The 18,307-nt window shown below is 32.8% G+C and overlaps 1 protein-coding gene and 1 pseudogene across 1 annotated transcript; both read right to left on the bottom strand.

Moving 5' to 3' along the window:
* Positions 1-938: 938 nt before the first annotated feature.
* On the bottom strand, positions 939-10,416 carry LOC101508052 (uncharacterized). The gene is made up of 19 exons (XM_073370397.1): positions 10,257-10,416; positions 9,595-9,636; positions 9,421-9,492; positions 8,004-8,051; positions 7,780-7,860; positions 6,927-7,038; positions 6,383-6,428; positions 6,184-6,255; positions 5,894-5,956; positions 5,627-5,781; positions 5,471-5,535; positions 4,709-4,859; positions 4,443-4,548; positions 4,205-4,340; positions 3,798-3,862; positions 3,543-3,707; positions 1,909-1,981; positions 1,764-1,824; positions 939-1,310 (listed from the first exon to the last, which is right to left on the bottom strand). Exons 1-18 carry the CDS (start codon positions 10,258-10,260, stop codon positions 1,787-1,789), a joined length of 1,494 nt encoding a protein of 497 aa, XP_073226498.1. The 5' UTR covers positions 10,261-10,416; the 3' UTR covers positions 939-1,310; positions 1,764-1,786.
* Positions 10,417-13,965: 3,549 nt separating this feature from the next.
* LOC101506107 (pre-mRNA-splicing factor SPF27 homolog) lies at positions 13,966-18,071 on the bottom strand (annotated as a pseudogene).
* Between the last annotated feature and the right edge of the window lie 236 nt (positions 18,072-18,307).

Genomic DNA, 18,307 nt, shown 5'->3' with positions numbered 1-18,307 from the left:
TACTCTTTATGTGGTCCTCAAATTTCTATTAACGTTATCGGTATGATTAATAGTGAGATTTTTTTACGGAAGTGACTAATTAATAACATTGTTCTAAATTTTAAGCACCCTTTTGAGATAAATCTTAGCACAGTTAATTTGTTTTTGTTTTTTTTTTTTAATTTATTAATCCTCCCGTCTTAAGATTTTATCATAAAAAAAATCCCATGATATAAGTAATTTTAGTAAATGACAAATTAAAAAACGTAATTAATTTTGTTGATTTTATATTAAAAAAAAAATTATAGCTTATCTTCGAAAATTACTCTTCACTGACTTCATTTAAAAATGGTACGAAAAATAAAGATTACAAGAACTGAAAAAATAAGAGCAATAAAAAGTTTTAGATATAATAGGAAAAATAAAATATATCATAAAAACTGTAAGGTGGCGTAAAATGAGACAATTTTCTTTGCATAATTTTTAAATTTCGGAAGAGTTACTGCTTCAGTTTAAGGATTAAACACCTCCTCCTCAATGGCAAAAGTAGTAGAGAACATTCACAGCTCCCTCTTCTCTTCTATTTGGATTCCCTTGTGCAGTCTCATCTAATTTTTCTCATTAATTTTGCATTTTTATCAAAATTTTGAAAAACCAGTATTTGTGTCTACATTTGGAAGACAACCACTAAACCACCCACCCACGGTCTTCGGCTTATCCGACTGATGTCCACCCCTATCTAAAGATCAATGCGTCTAGAATATGAAGCTCCGTGTCATTTATAAATAATTCAGTAATATTTTACGCATTTCATGATTCCATCCTACAATGGACTTTCAATAGGAATAACTACCACATAGCATTGCGGCAAATCGCATGGCATATTAGTTCATTCTCGAAATACATAAGACGATAAATCCGACTTGTAAATTCCCAATTCTACAAAATTCCACCATGTATACTCGTTAATAATACTATAAATAATTCATTTATCAACATAAAATAAAATATGCCCTAGTCAACTGTGACTAGAAAATTTGTTCGATTGCTGTTATTCTAAAATATGAATAGTCATCAGATGCCACAGCTAATCAGGTGGATCGATTCAAAACCATCAATTTTCAGTTATATATCTCATGTAGTATGGTTGGAAGCCGCCAACCGTATAATACTGAAGCAACCAGGCCTTGTTCGGCCGCATACAAGTACATGGGCACCAGCTGCAACAAATAACTCTTCGTTGAGTACACCCCAAGAAAAAGGAAAACAAAATTCCGAAATGAAATGGATATTATGTGAATTATGCCCTAATGCTGCCACTCCATTTGTCTCTGCAGGAATAATGTCATCATGTCCGTGATTAGTCATTGTTAAGTTGAAAAAACAAAGGTGAAAACCAAAAATTGATATCGACTGTTCCCATGCAAGTGACCCAGTAGCAGTAGCAAGTTAATTTCCTAGTCTATTCTCGTAAAATCATTTTATTTGTCCAATATGCATAAAAACACCAGAAAAATCTATAGACGTGACGATTAGAACATGATGCAAAATATTTGATATTTTAGGCTCAATCATTTGCATGTTGATTTCCATATAAAATTCCATTTGTTTAAATTTATCTAGATACAAAAGATAATGACAATAGAAAAGTCCTCTAATAACTGCAAAAGTAACAGATAAAAGGATCAGGTTATTCAAACCATGGAAAACCAGATGAACAACATTACATAGTTGACAATTAAAAGCAAGTGCAGGTCGACAATGCATGTGAAATAATTCTTTACCTCTAGTCAAAAATTTTACAAACTCAAAGAGCATTGACTTTTCCCACAGCAACAGTTTTTCCTGCAGGACAGAGTAAGTCATACAGCTTGAACATATATTAACATCATAACATTTGCAAGTTGACCAATTCGTCTTAATCCTTACCTTCAGTGCGAAGAGTGAACCTCCCTAGTTGTGGAAAATCAGAGAACTTCTCAATGCATATCGTGTTATTAACCTGCAAGCACAACACCAAAACAAGATGAAAATAAACTCGTTTCAATAAAAAGCCGAATCTTAACAAGTACCCTTGAGGTACTTGTTAAGGATTCAAAAATAAAACTTTTTAAGGCCAACATATTAAGTACCATATTATTAATTAAATAATGTTTATCTTTATATTTCTTAACAAATTCCCTTGGGCACTAATTAACAAGGCCCAGATGAAAAAATATAAAACCAAAGTAGCATCAGCAATGAATGCATCTTTCTCTAAGACTACAGAACTATATTCTTCACATTCAAGATTAAGTAACAACCTTATCATATCCCTAGGAAGCCAATTTACAGAAATGTAATAAAAAGAAGGCAGCCTGGGGTGACAAAAGATACACTATGCACAGGGTCGAGGAAAGGCTCAAAACAATTGAGTTCATCACAGACAGCCTCATATTAGAGGAAAATGAGGACTGCAGCCATGGAGCAACAGTTGGTCTCACAGTTTGTGTATGGGATCGATGCGACCTAGGTCACAATCTGCTTCTGATAGAAAGCACATAGGAATGGCTGGATTCACAACGAAATGGTAAACAAAGCTCCGCTTCAATGCATGTTCTACCATTTCCAAACTAAGAAGATCATGTCGTCCAATTTCTCCAAGATGACATAGGAGAATGGGTTCGGCACAGATTGCACCAGAAAAGAGTGCAAAGGTGGTCAACTCGTGATTGCTAGCAACGAAGAAGGATCCACATGGAATGTCAGAAGCCACAGGCATGAAACTCAAGTATAGGCTCTGATATCATATTAAAGAATGGAAATAAGGAAAAGAATTGAGAGGAAGAGAAGAAAACAATGGGAATTGTTGAGGCAGGCCCACATTGGATAGTGATATAGCCCAAATAGTGATTACAAGTTGTAATAAGCGGAAGGCAACACTTTCCCCACAAGCTACAATTTAGGATTGAGTTGGACCCAAACTCAAATTCTAAGATTGTAACATAGTCTATCCTAGATCCATTGAACCACCAACAGATGTCCAATCTTGCATACTTCAGGTTCCAGATATCTAGTCTTAGGGCACGACAGTCCCACAATTTATAGTGATATGGTCTAAGTAGAGGTTATAAGTCGTGAGCAACCTTTATTGCATGAGCTAGTTTTTGAGGTTGAGTCCAAACCCAAATACAGAGGAAGAACTTCACTAAATCAATATTAGATGTACAATATGTTTATACTAGCATAGAATATTCTAGAGTGACAGATGAATACTAACTAACAACTGATTCTGCTATCAGAATATAACAGCTATCAGCCCAACACTTATGCTAATGTGACATTGTGACCGTGACATCACTATCAGTAACTGAATTTAGGACATAGTGCATGAGTATACCACGTGTATACTCCTTTAAGAGGCTAAATGCAATGTTTTATATGTGCCCTCTGGGTCACGTGATGACAATTCCAACCATTGCATTTTTTTTAATATTGTCCACCAATTTCCAGTCAAAAAAAATATTGTCCGCCAATAAAGAAAATACAATGTTAGCATCCACATTTGGGATGTAAAAAATCACCTGAACACGGCATATTACATTAGCGCCATTCTTTACAAAAAGAACTTTCTTTTTCATAGGCTTCCTTGTCTTTGGATCAATTTGTTGCAATAGCTCAACGATCTCACATTCCTCAACTACAGAGTGGATGTGCAGAACAGCCTTGTATCCAGCAGTAAAAATAGCCTACAAATTTTATGCAAAGATGTTAATTTCCTTGATCAATACATAGAAACTACTGCTAACATCCAAATGCTGAAAAGGTAGGATACACACATTGTCCATTAATTCAAGGATTGCCAACTGAGCAACAAACTCGGTAACTGCTGGTATTGGATTTTCTGCAAAGGGGGGGAACAAAAACCACGTAAAAAACCACAATAAGCAAATAGATCTCAACATAAACAAAATGGATCTTAATATTTAACTGAGTATCACAAGAAGCACATTAATGGTGGGAAAATGTCCTGTCACCGTCTGAAAATTAGAATAGTTATGATTAAATCAATTTTTTAAATCCACTGCTATTTACGATCAAATCAATTTTTTAAAATTCTCTGTCAATTATGCTTTCTGGAACACCTTTTCAATAAAGTTTATCTAATATCTTCTAAATGTACAATTGCTTCAGTTCATCTTTGAAATCCAGCAAAATTAAATAAATGGAAGAAAAAATTTCTTACCAACACTAGACAAGACGAACCCAGATAGTATGTCTTCTTCTTCAATACCAGATAATCGAACCCGTAAATTTTCACCAGGTCCAGCACGTTTAACCCGATTTTCATCAATATATATAGCAACGACTTTTACTTGATCCTGCAAAATAATGTGCAGTTGTCACCACCTGAATATTTTACAAATAGGAAAAAGTGGAAGAAAGAACGGAACGACAAAGCTCACAACACCCAAAAAGACTACCTTATTTGGCATGACAAAAAGGGTATCTCCCTCCCGAATAGTACCAGATTCCACTTTGCCCATAACAACAGTTCCCATGTCTTTAAATTTGTCAATTAAAGGCATCCTACAAAGGTCAGAAGTTCAATTTTGCAAAAAAAAAAAAAAACAGTTGAGCTTTAAAAATTAAGAATTTATAAAGGACCTTTGGGAGGGAAAAGGAAGCAACAAAATGTTTAGAAGTGAAGTACTAATTGGAACTTTAGAAATTTTTAGAAATGAAGTACCTGAAAGGACTTTTGGGATCTCGCAGAGGAACTTCGATACCATCAAGGGCTTCAAATAAGCAAGGCCCATCCCACCATGAACAAATGCTTTTATCCATTCTTGTTTTTAAGTTTGAACCCATGAGCCCCGATATAGGTAAAAACAAGACATCTGTTAAATAAAAAAGTTATTACAATAACTTCATTTCTATTATCTACAAAACTGGTAAAGACATGCACAAAATATGAAATTATTGGTAGGAAATGATTTTCAAAAAGAGGAACTTTGTGACCATTTTATAATATTTTCAAATCCACACAATAACTACAGAAAAAGAATAGCCTTTGCACAACCTAAATACCATCAGATTTTCAATCCTTACTTTCCTAAAAGTAAATAAAGCTTTTGTTCATTGCCATATAATAGGTTAACATCATGTCCCCAACCCTCGAGAACAAAATAGTCAATACCCCCTGTCAGTACACAAAGAAACTACCAACTTGTCTGCCATCTTCAACACATCCCAAGCTCCAGAGCATCCAGCAGGACACACTCTCAATCACTCTAGATGAGAATAAGAAATTCTTAGGAGTGAACTATGGAAGACAGTTTGCCACCCTCATCGTGTTTATAAATCATAATTATATAAAGCATGGTCCCAATGTAAAAGCAACATAACCCACCCACTATCTATCATGCATTTACACCAGCATTTAAAAAAAGAATTAAATAGACAAGCAAAATAAAGTTCCCACTTTCTGGAACAAATAAAAGGCAGATACCTTTCTTTACATTGTATCCTGATTGCTTTAGAAATGGAATCATCTTTGACTCGATCTCATCATACCTAATGGAACACCGCCAGTAAGATATCTCATTACAATTCCATATAAGCTCATAAAGGCAGAGAGAGAGAGAGAGAGAGAGAGAGAGAGAACCTTTCTTTTGACCAGTTTACTGTAGGATCATCCATTTTATTGACAACAACAAGCAGCTTAGCCACACCCAGTGTTTTTGCAAGCTGGACATGTTCACGGGTTTGTCCGCCTCTCTCATATCCAGTTTCAAACTCTCCCTTCCGAGCAGAAATTACCTGATTGATGGGCATAGAACACAGAAAGAAAAGACAAACATATCATCAAATGCATGTGAAGAAGCATATCCTGAAGATCAAGACACAGAACCACTGTCACAGATCAACTAACCAACACTCCAATATCAGCTTGAGATGCACCACTGATCATATTAGGAACATAGCTCTTGTGGCCCTGCATAAATATGAAGTTTAATATTAAATATTTCTTACATAAGCACACAAAATGATGTTATTTCAAATTAAAGATAATATGACAATCAAGTCAAGGGAAAACTTTTATTCAGAGAAAGTCCTCTAAATAGTCAAGCCAAAACGGGAGACTATTATTACTCTACAGAATATGCATTTACAAGATATAGAAAACTGATCTGAGGAAAATCAAGCAATACATATACTCACAGGTGCATCCAAAATGGTGAACCTTGTTGTCTCTGTCTCAAAATGCGCTCTTCCAACTTCAACTGTTTTTCCCTGTAATTATCACAACTTTACTCTCATCATGAGTCCTAGGAAAATTCATATGATTAACAAGCAAAAAAGGAAATCTACATTAAATGAGATTAGCCAATTAAATGTTATCAAGCATATTTATTCAAACCTTTACTCTCTCCTCCTCATTTGTGTCCATGATATAAGCCATGTACCTAGCATATAAATTACAAATCATTAACTTGATATAGATTAGTATCAACTATTAAGTATATTTACTAAGCTAAAAGGCCTCATCCCCTTTTCCAACAGGATTTGGCTCTTCTAAAGTGAGTTCAAAGTAAATTAAGTAATCACAAATACGTTGATATTTTTAACATGTTAGTCATTTGTTATAAATTTGCATGTAAGTATATGATTTTCTCATCAACGCATATCATTCCATTAAAATCAAATGAAAGTGAACCAACTCAAAAACATTTCAAGATGCTACAAAAAGAGAAAGTAACCCCGTGAATTAATTAGATAATATTCTCAAATTCAGTAATTACTAGTAGTCCAACACAAGCTCTAAGACTTTTTAATTGTGATAATTCAACCACTTCGGTGAAGTAGCCTGACAACTACAAGAAATTACGACCCTAAGTTGCATCAAACAAATGATGAGGCAGCAAAGCAGCAATGGGATCATGGAACAAATTGAATGAGCTAACCAGCTTTCTCGACTTTTGTCCTTAGCTTCTTTCTCATATTTTTGGATAGTTCGATCATCAACCTGACCACTGAGGAAAAGTATCTGGCCTCCTGTTGTAGACTTTCCAGCATCTAGAGCAAGAAAAACAAGAAAAAATCACTGCTAGAACAACATTATACTGAATGAAAATGGGAACACATAGACCATGCAAGAAAGGTCGCTTTTAATAACCGTTAAAGACCCATATTACTTATCACCATATGAAAAAGAAAGCAACAGAAACTGAATTCTTATACTTGACAAATGAGAGGCTAGCTTCTTACACCAGAAATAAATTCTAGAATTCTTGAAAACAAAATACAGAAATGAAAAATACATAATAATCTTAAACTAGGACTCAATCCCCCCCCCCCCCCCCCCAAATACCTCTTCTTTACACAGCTCTCCCTGCCTTCCCCCCTTTCTGCTCTTCCTTTTATTTTTCTCACATGTTTAATAATATGAGGATACCTATTCAAAGTAAGTTTAGTCGGTGTTTGGATTGGTTTAGTTTATTTAAAAAAAAACTGATTATCCTCCCAAATTAACCAAAACCAAACAGGTTACTAGACATATACAGATTATAGGTCAATCACCACATGAATAGCAAGTGACGAGTGAAAACCCCCATGCATGCCAAGAATTCATTCTTTTATGTCTGTCTTGAGAATAAAACTTTGCAGAGGGCACTAAACAGAAGCAACAACAGTAACTCCTGCAGTACTCCATGCCCAACATCTAAAATTCATTTGATAGGCAGTTGAATAAATGGACATAATCTTAACCAATAGAACAGTGAGAAAAGCTAAATAAAAGATAAAAAGGAATCTTACCAACATGCCCAATAAACACAACATTCAAGTGCCTTTTCGTTATCTCTGGCTCAACTTCGTCTTGAACAGCAGTATCTTTTTCTCCAAATCAAATTCATGGAGTGAGAACATGAAAATAGATGTTCGTATATTAATTGGCAATGAGCTGTCTAATTTCGGAACACCAATCTTAATGTGCCATACACACGTTAAGACATACTAGAAAACTAAATAAATTTCAATACCTTTTGGCTCGGCCTCAACAGCCTGAGCCTGAACCTCCTGCTTTGGATCTGAAACAGCCAAATAGAAATCCATCATATGATGCTCTTAATCTCGCTCATTAAGTTATAAAATTACAGCAGTAAACTAATAACGTAGGCAGCAAAGAACCAGTAAAACAACCAACAAATAACACAGAAAGAACTAATGGATTATCTGTTGCAAGAAGAAACAGCTGAACTTGTCATATATGAATCTAACAGAAATAGCTAAAATAGACAAGCAAATTCTATAGTGCTGACAAAGCAAATTCTCTGGCGTGCTGACAGAGCAAATAGACACTACACTGAGCTAGTCATAGATTGGATGAGATTTATTTTGGGGACAGTCTACCTATTCTGGTTATCATTCATTCATTCATTCAAAACAGATGACCCGAATAAACCAAAATAGCAATAAGTACAAGAGTATAACAAGAGACCCAAAGAAAAGGGAGGGAAAGGAATGCATATGTTTCCCACTTCTATAATACCCCCTCTGGTCACTATTATAAGAAAAAAAACTACTTTCGTGGGTATTAAGAAATATAGTTAACTGCAATTAGTTTTCTAGGTTTCATGTAAAACACAAGTTAACTTTACTAAATTGTTCTTTTAATATCAAACACTTAACTATAGCATTAAATGTTTTTAATTAAATGAAGGGTGTATTGGAAATAATAGCACTAAATGAGTCAAAAGTAGTTAACTTTTGCTAATGTTGAAGTTGTGGGATTTTAGAGAAAATGAGGAGAGAAAATAATAAGGGTTTAAATATTATTGATAATAGTTTAATGCTGACTTGATTACAAAAGACTCAATATTAATCTCTATTTATAGAGAAACATAGACTCAATCCTAAATCAGGAATAAATCATAATAATAATGAAAGATATTCTAAGATATCTCTATGATTATAAATTGATCCTAAGAAATAACTCAAGATACTCTAATACAATATAAAAGATCTTATAAGATATTTCTAATATTCTGACAGCTAATAATAGTGACTAAGATTTAAGACACTTTTTTTCTCTTATAATAGTGACCAAAGGGAGTAGTATCTTTTAAGGGTCTCATTTTCAAAAGTCATCAATAAAGTGCTACCTCAAAACCATCTCCCTGAACAATTGCAAATTAAAAAATGATTGTGTTAAGGGGGAATGAAAGGTACTACTGCGCAAAGTATTTGTCCATGCATGAAAGAAGCAGAAAAAGATTGATCTAAAAAAAACGACAATGATGACGACGACAATGATACTTTAAATGAGAGCCAGTAAAAATAATGAAATACAATGATACCACACTTTTGGCACTAATGAGATTTACTTTCACAAAATATAAATATAAAAATGGAAGGCACATAGAAAAACACAGAACCAACCACTTCCTGACAACAAACCTTCATCCATCTTATCAAAATTATCAACATCTGGCTTCTCATCCTCTGGATTCACCACCCCATTACTGTCTTCTGCTTTATCACAATCAAGATTGGATAGAAATATTAAAAAAACATAACAGCCAAAGATACGTCGTAAAAAAAATTTTTAAAAATCTTACACCTATAGATTACCTGCTGAGTCAAGCTGTAAAGAACGAATCTCCTCCTCAATATCTACCATTCAAACAAAACAAACATTACCTCCTGACTCCCCCAATTACTTAAAACCTTAAAGAGAATGCTTTGGATTGAGTCAAGGAAAAGCACTAAAACTTTTGAATTTTGAATTTTATTTTTCTGTAGTATGATATAATCAAAATGAATTATAAAATATAAATCCACCACCATAACATGCAATTCAGCTTACTGCTAGTGTTACAACTCACAATAAGGTAACAAAATTGAACTGCAAGTTGAGTAAATAACACACTATAACACTGTCGATAAACTATGCGTGGGCAAAACAATAACGTGCAAAGTGAAAATCAGAATCCCAATATATGAGTAAAGGTGCATCTATTAACACACTCGAGGAATCTCAATCACTAGAAATCAGGCAGAAATGAAACCAAAGCAAGCAAAATGAAGTGATACTAATTGTTCAGCGATTGGAAACAAGCGGATTAAAATTAAGAGTAACGAAAATTGGAAACATGTAGATCTAACTCATAGGAGACGGATTAACATGAAACAGTAGCTGAATGGAAAAAATATGGCAAGAAATTTATCAAATTAATTGCAGAGAGGATAATAAATTGGTATGGGATTTGAGATGAAGATTGAAGAGAACGTACCCATGATAATGATAATGGTAAATGGAAGAATGAGATTCTGATGAGGTACTGAACTGCGAGGGTTTCGTGGAGTACGCAGCTAAAGAGCAAAACAGGTGAAACCAAAGACAATTGAGGCGTGAGGTTTTAGTATTCCATTTCCATATTCCACCGTATCTGTTATTTTTTTTTTTTCGATATCATAACATTTTGTAAAAAAAAAAATATATAAAATACTCGACTGTGATTTTAGAAAGAAATTTTATTTTAAAATAATTTTTATTTTATTTTTTATTTATTTATTTATTAAAAAAATTATATTAACTAAAACGGAATAATGGAGTAACCTGAATATAGCTTTTTATGAATTGTGAACTGAACAATGGAGTAATCTGAATATAGCTTTTTATGAATCGTGAGAGGAGGTGTAGGAAGTAAAAATATTATGAACATTTTTATCACGAGTCAGTGTTCTTTTATTACGGTTAAAATTCTGCTTTAGAAAGTTACTCTTAATCAAATAGTTATGAATAAAGTTAACTTGGTTACAAATGTAATGCCACGAATCATTCCATATCTTTGTACTTTTGGTGAAAGTTGGAGAGTTTCGATCTTTTCAGAGTTCATTAACAAACAACATTTTTCATGTCCAATGGATGTTTCTAATGCTCTTGTGAGTAAGATTTCATTCAAGTCAAACATAAATACACATACTAAAGAATTTACTCCAAAATTCAAGTTTAATAATTATATTCTAAAGTAGTTTAACATCTTCACAATCTCTCACAGCGTGCATAAGGGTCTCATGTGCAAAGAGACAACGCTGACAGAGATAGTCGGAGGTCATGCCTCTATGACATCTCTTAGCATTTGTCAAGAGTTTTTCGTGTACCGTCTTCCAAAGTGTTGTCCTAAATCTAGCTGGGTATTTTGCCAATTCCAAACCTTCTTGAACAATATTATAGAGTCAACATTGGTCTTATGGTTTGTAAGGTTATTGTATGCTAACTTAAGAGTAAATAGTTTGTCAGAGGCTGCCACTTGTGCGGAAAAATTCAGAGAAGCATTAGTTGGAGGCTTCAAGGATCAAATTTTCTTACAGATTGACTCAAACATAATTTGTTGCAATTTACTCCAATTTCTATTTGTGCCATTAGTGTAGCTCGATACAGAAAAATCATATTCACTAAGTGGAATGGCTTGAGGTATTGAGTCAACAAGCTTTTCACGGCTTGGTATCCAGTGATCCTTCCAGAATTTTGTAGAATGGCCATCACAAGTAATCAATCGCACACTACTTTTAGTATTGGGCCACACTTTACATATATTTCTTCAAGTATTAGAAGCAATGTTGTGTTGTTTGATAACAAAGGTGTTCATAATACCACAATTATCCTTTGTTCGAGCTAGTTGAACCCAAAATATGTCTATTTTTGCAACCAGTTGCCAAGTAAGTTTGGTCATATATGTCTGATGAAGGACTTTGAGATTCTTGAAGTCAAGTCCATATTTCTACTATGGCTTGCAAATTGTTTCTCAATAGATCAAATGACATGCTCTTTGTTCAGTTGTACTACCCCAAATGAAGTTGCAACATAATATTTCAACTTTGTCACAAATAGAACTAAGAATTGATATGGTTTGCATCACATAAGCAGAAATGTTAGATAGATACAATTGAGCAAGAGTGACTCTACTTGAAAATTAAAGATAGTTAGTTTTCCAATTTGTGAGTTTAGATTTTAGTTTGTCCAAGATAAAGGAGAATGAACCTTTTGAGACCCGTTGATGGATCAAAGGAATGCAAAGGTTTATAGTTAGGTCAATCTCTAAACTCTAACTTAAAGAAGCTGTTTTTGTGGTTGACATATTTTTAGAGAAAAATACATTTGATTTTTGCATGTTGATCTTTTGGCTAGAACTACGACAGAAGTTTGCCAAAATGGATTTAATGAGCTTAATTTGTTCTATACTAGCCTTATTAACCAAAACAATATCATCAACACAGAATATATGTGAGAAGTAGGGTTTCCCACCCGTATCAAAATAAAGAGATTGCCATTTACCATTTGTGACCGAATCTTTAATTTTGTAGCTAAATCTCCCGAGAGCCAACACAAAGATAAGGGGCGATAAAGTCTCCTTGTCTAAATCCTCTAGAATTGCCAAATGAATTAGTTTTAGCACTATTTCAATTGATAGTCATAGATTCAAAAGCAAGACAATACCGAATAATATTCTTTAATATAAAAAACAATCATAATATAATATGTTAAGGAATTCCATAATAAAATGTCATTCAAGTCTATATAGACTATCAAACTTAATAATCATGAAACCTTTAGTATCATGCATTAATACTTTATTTCAACATTACCACCAAATTAATAATTAATGTATACAATGCTTTTAAATCACTGGTTTTACTATATATTTATTATAATTTAATTGTTAAAAATAAGTACATTAATAAGAATAATTTGATAAAATTATTACATTTATTTTTTTTTTCATATTATTACTTTTCTTAATCTATTTGAAAAAAGAAAAATGATACATGCGAACATAAAATCGTAAAATTGTACATTTAATGTTTTAGAATTATGAAAATTTTAAAAAATTAAGTTAAAAGTTTTTTTATTTTATTTTTTGTTTCCTTAATACAATATTTGAAAAAACCTTAAAACCATTCTAGGACAAGGGAAGTTTAATATAAATGATACTCTCTTATAAGCTTTTTCGTACAATAATGTCTTATAGAAGTTCACTTACCAATTTTCACATTCAGTTTTTTGTACAATAATATCTTCTAGAAGTTTACTAACCAATTTTCACATTTAAATCGTATTTGAAAATTAAATAATTTAAATTACGTATTTATAGTATAAGCAAGTGTTTATATGAATTTATTCTTTTTATTTTTTATTTTTTTATATAGATTCTTTCACATAAAGTAATTATATTTGTGGTGCATAGACACTAAATACGAGTAGTTGTCCCAACGAATAAAAATAAATTTAAATTATTTTTCATATGTTATTATTTAAAAATGAAATAAAAAGCCAAAAACCATATATTTAGTAAACATTAATCTCAGCACAAAAAATTAACAACCACAAAACACAACCAAAAATAGACCAGACTCACACAAAATCAAAAATAGAGATGAAATCAACAAACAAGAAGATTTAAACAAAACAATTGTTATGACCACCACACTCAAAAGTGCAATGAAACTTTTTCACGTTAGACTTGATTCAAATCCAAGAGAAGAGTTTACATCGTCGAGAATTTGCAAATGGTTATCGTCAGTGTCTTGCTTAAGGATTATGTAATTGCGAGATTTTCAAATGCACGCCAACCAGATGCAATGTAAACTGATGAGGACCAAGAATGTAAAATCATAAAAGAGAAAGAAAAACTACAATTCAAATGATTTTATAATATTTTTTAGAACGAGATTTTAATATTTGTTTGTTTGTATCTTGCTCTTTTTTCCTTTTAGTTAGCTATTAATATATAGCCTATGGACTTTTACAGTGAACTTGGACTTTATTTTTTTCTTGCCTTATAAGGCTTGTTTGTAGTACATTTAAAGAAAAAGCTCTTCAGGAAAAAAAAATGTTAATTAAAGAATTTGGTTATTCAAATATCGACATGTACTTATGTAACAAACCAAAAATGAAATTTTCACCGTCCCAATGTTATTTTAATAAATAAGCCAAAATCATATAAAATATATATATAAATGGTATATAAGTAAACCAAAATAACCAAGTCACTTTTTTCTTTCAAGTTTATCTTTGGTGCGCAAATGGGAAACACTTTCATGATATAATAAACTAAATATTATTTAATATATAGAATAGCAATTAAAGTCAGAACTACGGGTACTAAACTACGTAAGCACATAAGAATCTCACGACTCGGAATGATTTAATTGGCCATTTTCAGTGATAGCATCCAAGTTCCAGCCTCTGGAGAAAGAAAAAAAGGAGAACAGAAAACTAATTTAACACCAAAAATAGATGAAATCAGCCAAGAAAAACAAAACCTACACAGCTTACTCACCTTTCTGCAGCTTCTCTTCTCAGTTCATGTAGGCAAATTTCAACAGAAGCACACGCAGCACTGATGCCTATATTTTTCTGACAGAGCTCCTTCCATTGCATTGACAAAGCATTAAGCTCATATGCAGTATTTTGCTGAAATAGTTAAAAAAGTTACTCTAAGTAAACTTGAAAAGGATTTGAACAAACAACAGAGACAAGGGAGGACAAGGAAGGAGTCATATCCACCTGATGATATTTCCTTTCACGATTAACTTTTTCAATCTTTTCATTTTGTTCCTGAGCTAATTTCTGCATTCTGAAAATAGATAACACAGCTATAACCAATGCCATACTAAAAGTGAACTATGCAGGCAAAGAACAGGAGTTATAGAGCTTAAGCAACATTGTTTTGATCTATTTATATGGTGTGTGAGATGAGTGTGTGTGCGAGTATAAGTGGAGCATATCAAGTGAGGGCGTAAGAGGTCAACAAAACAAATTTTACCACTCAAATCTTACATTGATGGTTGAGATTTAATTCAATATTAATCATCTAATAATATCAAACAATGAAGATTAACTCACAACACACACATAACTGTTAGAAACAAACTAAAGAACTCGCAGCCACATGTCAAAACCAAACTTGATGAACAAAGATGATAATGCTTGGTCATAACAAGTTATAATGATACATATGCGACAGAACAGAATAGTAGTTCCTCAAAATTAAAATGAATGAAAGAAAAATGATACTAATGCTATGAAATATAGCCCTTAAAACTAGTAGGTTTAGAGAGCTTTGGCCTATGCCTGATGATGCAAAGTAGTTTACCTTTATCACCTTTATGTGGACAAAAAAAAAAGAGTTGCACGGACAACAATTAGGGATAAGAATGCTATGGAATAATGTACAAAAGTTTGGGAACTATTTGCTAAAGATAAACATCACTTTATGGGATTCTTTATTTCATTGGGATAATATTAAAATATATTTTGAATATGATAAAATGAGGGGATACATAGAAAATCCTGTCATACTCTCTCCTTTTAATCCAAGTAGAATAGATACATTTTTTAACTAGCTTGCTCTTGATACTATTAACAATCAAACAATCTTCAGTCATTTATCAAACAGTTACAAACTATTGTTAGAGAATAGAGAATAAACATGTCACGTGCATTATATGTACAACGTCATGAGTTATGTGAAGCCCTAAACTAAGAAATGCTCTAAAAAGAGATTTACAGAATCTGTTAAAAGTTTCTGTAGTGAAACACTACAAAAAGCCTCAGGTAACCAAACGCCTATGGGGAAAAGTCAGGTCAGATCTAAATACTTGTTAATTAGGAACTTAAGAGAAAATGCCTCGAGCACATATGATCTTCTGAGGTTGTCGACCTCGTGTATCATTTACTATGAAGCATCATTTATCCACAGAGTCGCTCTCAAGAACCAATTCAATCAAAAAGCTTAGGCTGTTTGCTCTAGGGAAGAAATTTAAAACAGAACGGAAAAGGGTATTCTACAAATGAGTAAGTCATACAGAACCAAGACAGGTATGTAAGAATCTTCATTTGCCCAAGCAGATAGTCAAGAAACAGATTGAACCCATATGGGTAACAAATGTATAATTGAACAGTTAATTCAAAAGAAAACCTAAATCCGACCCACAATAATTCAGTTAACAAACCTTGTCAAGTATACTTCCAATCGTTGGTTGTGCTGTTTCCAGGCATCAGGACCATATTTTAACAACAACTCCAAATTTTCCATCCTGCAGATTAACTAGTTAAACAAATGTAAAAAAACTTGCTGATAATCTGAATCTTAAAACATTTATTAAAAACATTTCATGCGGCATAATAGACCCAACTTAGAAATAACATAGTACGCTCGCTACAAAGTACCAAACACAATCAAAACACTACATGAAAATAGGATCAATATAACGTCAACTACACTGCTTCTTTGAGGCCCAGTAAACTTGTGGCTTAAATAAACTATCTACACATATGCTTGTTGTGTATCTATATCAATTCCACATTTGACCTTTAGCAACATCATAAACATTGATGTCAGTCATATTCCCTTGTTTGGCAATGAATCAGTTTGGATAAATTTTTCCACAGACAATTACGGGAAAAGAAACATCAAAATAATCTCAAAATAAGTATGAGTTTTATAAAGAACAGTTTTAGGTATAATAATCTCAGTCTTGCAAAATAAACTATCTTATATAATTTATTTTGTACCCAAAAAAAAGACTTATTAAGAATAACCATGAACTTGTTTTATTTCAATTGATAAGTTGAGTAAGTTAGAAACTAATAAGATCAGGGGAATTCTCAAGACAACCCCGGGGGCTGGGAGAAACGATAGAAGCACATATATAGACTATTTAAGCTCTTTTTGGATAAAGGGTTTAATAGCATAAGAGATTATTATCATATAATTGTTTATGTACAAGTTATTTCTATAAATAAATAAAATAAATTCAACCTATTTCCATAAAAGTTATAAATTGTTTTTATAAGTTATCTTATAAAAATAAGCTGGAAACAACTTATGAACATTCATAAGTTCTCTCAAATAGTGTGTTTACATCGGTATATAAGCTCAAATAAGGCAATTCATAACGGTGCAAGGAGCAAAGCACACCTCATGGTTTGATATTGAAGTAGTCGTTGAGCTCTTTGAAGAGCTTGTTTCCAAGCAGTTTCATCGCTCCTTTTATTCATTGCTGGAACTTCTAATTCATATCTCGACCTGTCAAGTGAAACCGGAGGCCTACCAGCTCATACTCTCTACCAATCATAGGGTAGTCCTGTAACTTCACACATACTCATCTTTGAGGAAATCTGCGGGTTTTTTGGAGCTGCGGCGCATCTCTTCCTCGACGAGACGATCAACTTCGATCTTGACCCTGGGGTTACTGTAGTCATAGTCTATGTAAGGTAATGCGTCGATGAATTCGGGGTAGGAATTGCTTGACCTACCGGAAGACGGTGGAGCCTCCAGCATCAGAACTTCCATCTCATATTTTTGGATAGTCCAGTCATCAGCCTGACCACTGAGAAAAAGTATCTGGCCTCCAGTTGTAGACTTGCCAGCATCTAGAGCAAGAAGAACAAGGAAAAATCACTGCTAGAACAACATTATACTGAATGAAAACGGTAACACATTAACCATGCAAGAAAGGTCACTTTTAATAGTCCTTAAAGACACACATACTACTTATCACCGTATGAAAAAGAAAGTAACAGGAAGTGAGTTCTTATGTTAGACATATGAGACACTAGCTCCTTACACCAGAAATAAATTCTAGAATTCTTGAAAACAAAATACAGAAATGAAAAAGACATAATTTTATATGATGCTCTTAAGCTCACTGATTAAGTTATAAAATTACAGCAGTAAAATAATAATATAGGCAGCAAACAACCAATAAAACAATCAACAAAGAACACAGAAAGAACTAATGCATTATCCATGGCAAGAAGAAACAGCTGAGCTTGTCATATATGAACCTAACAGCAATAGCTAAAATAAACAAAGCAAATAGACACTACCTCAAAACCATCTCCCTGAACAATTGTGTTAAGGAAACATGCACATCTAACTCATATGAGACGGGTTAACATGAAACGGTAGCTGAATGGAAAAAATATGGCAAGAAATTAATTGCAGAAATAGGTATGGGATTTGAGATGAAGATTGAACAGAACGTACACATGATAATGGTAATGGTAGTGATAATACTGAACTACGAGGGTTTCGTGAAGTACGCAGTTTTTTTTTCTCAATATCATATCATATTATTAAAAATAAATACGTTAATAAGAACAATTTTATAAAATTATTATACTTATTCATTCCTTTATTATTATTTTTTATAATCTATTTGAAAAAAGAAAAATTGTTAAATATGAAAATAAAATTTAAACTTTTTATTAATGCACTGAAATTTTTATAATCATATTTTGAATTTTTATGAAATTTTTTATAGTTATGACACT

Source organism: Cicer arietinum, chromosome 6 (assembly GCF_000331145.2).
Source record: "Cicer arietinum cultivar CDC Frontier isolate Library 1 chromosome 6, Cicar.CDCFrontier_v2.0, whole genome shotgun sequence".
NCBI classification, from domain to species: domain Eukaryota; kingdom Viridiplantae; phylum Streptophyta; class Magnoliopsida; order Fabales; family Fabaceae; genus Cicer; species Cicer arietinum.
Note: the sequence above shows the minus strand (reverse complement) of the source record. Positions and strands in the feature narration are given on the sequence as shown.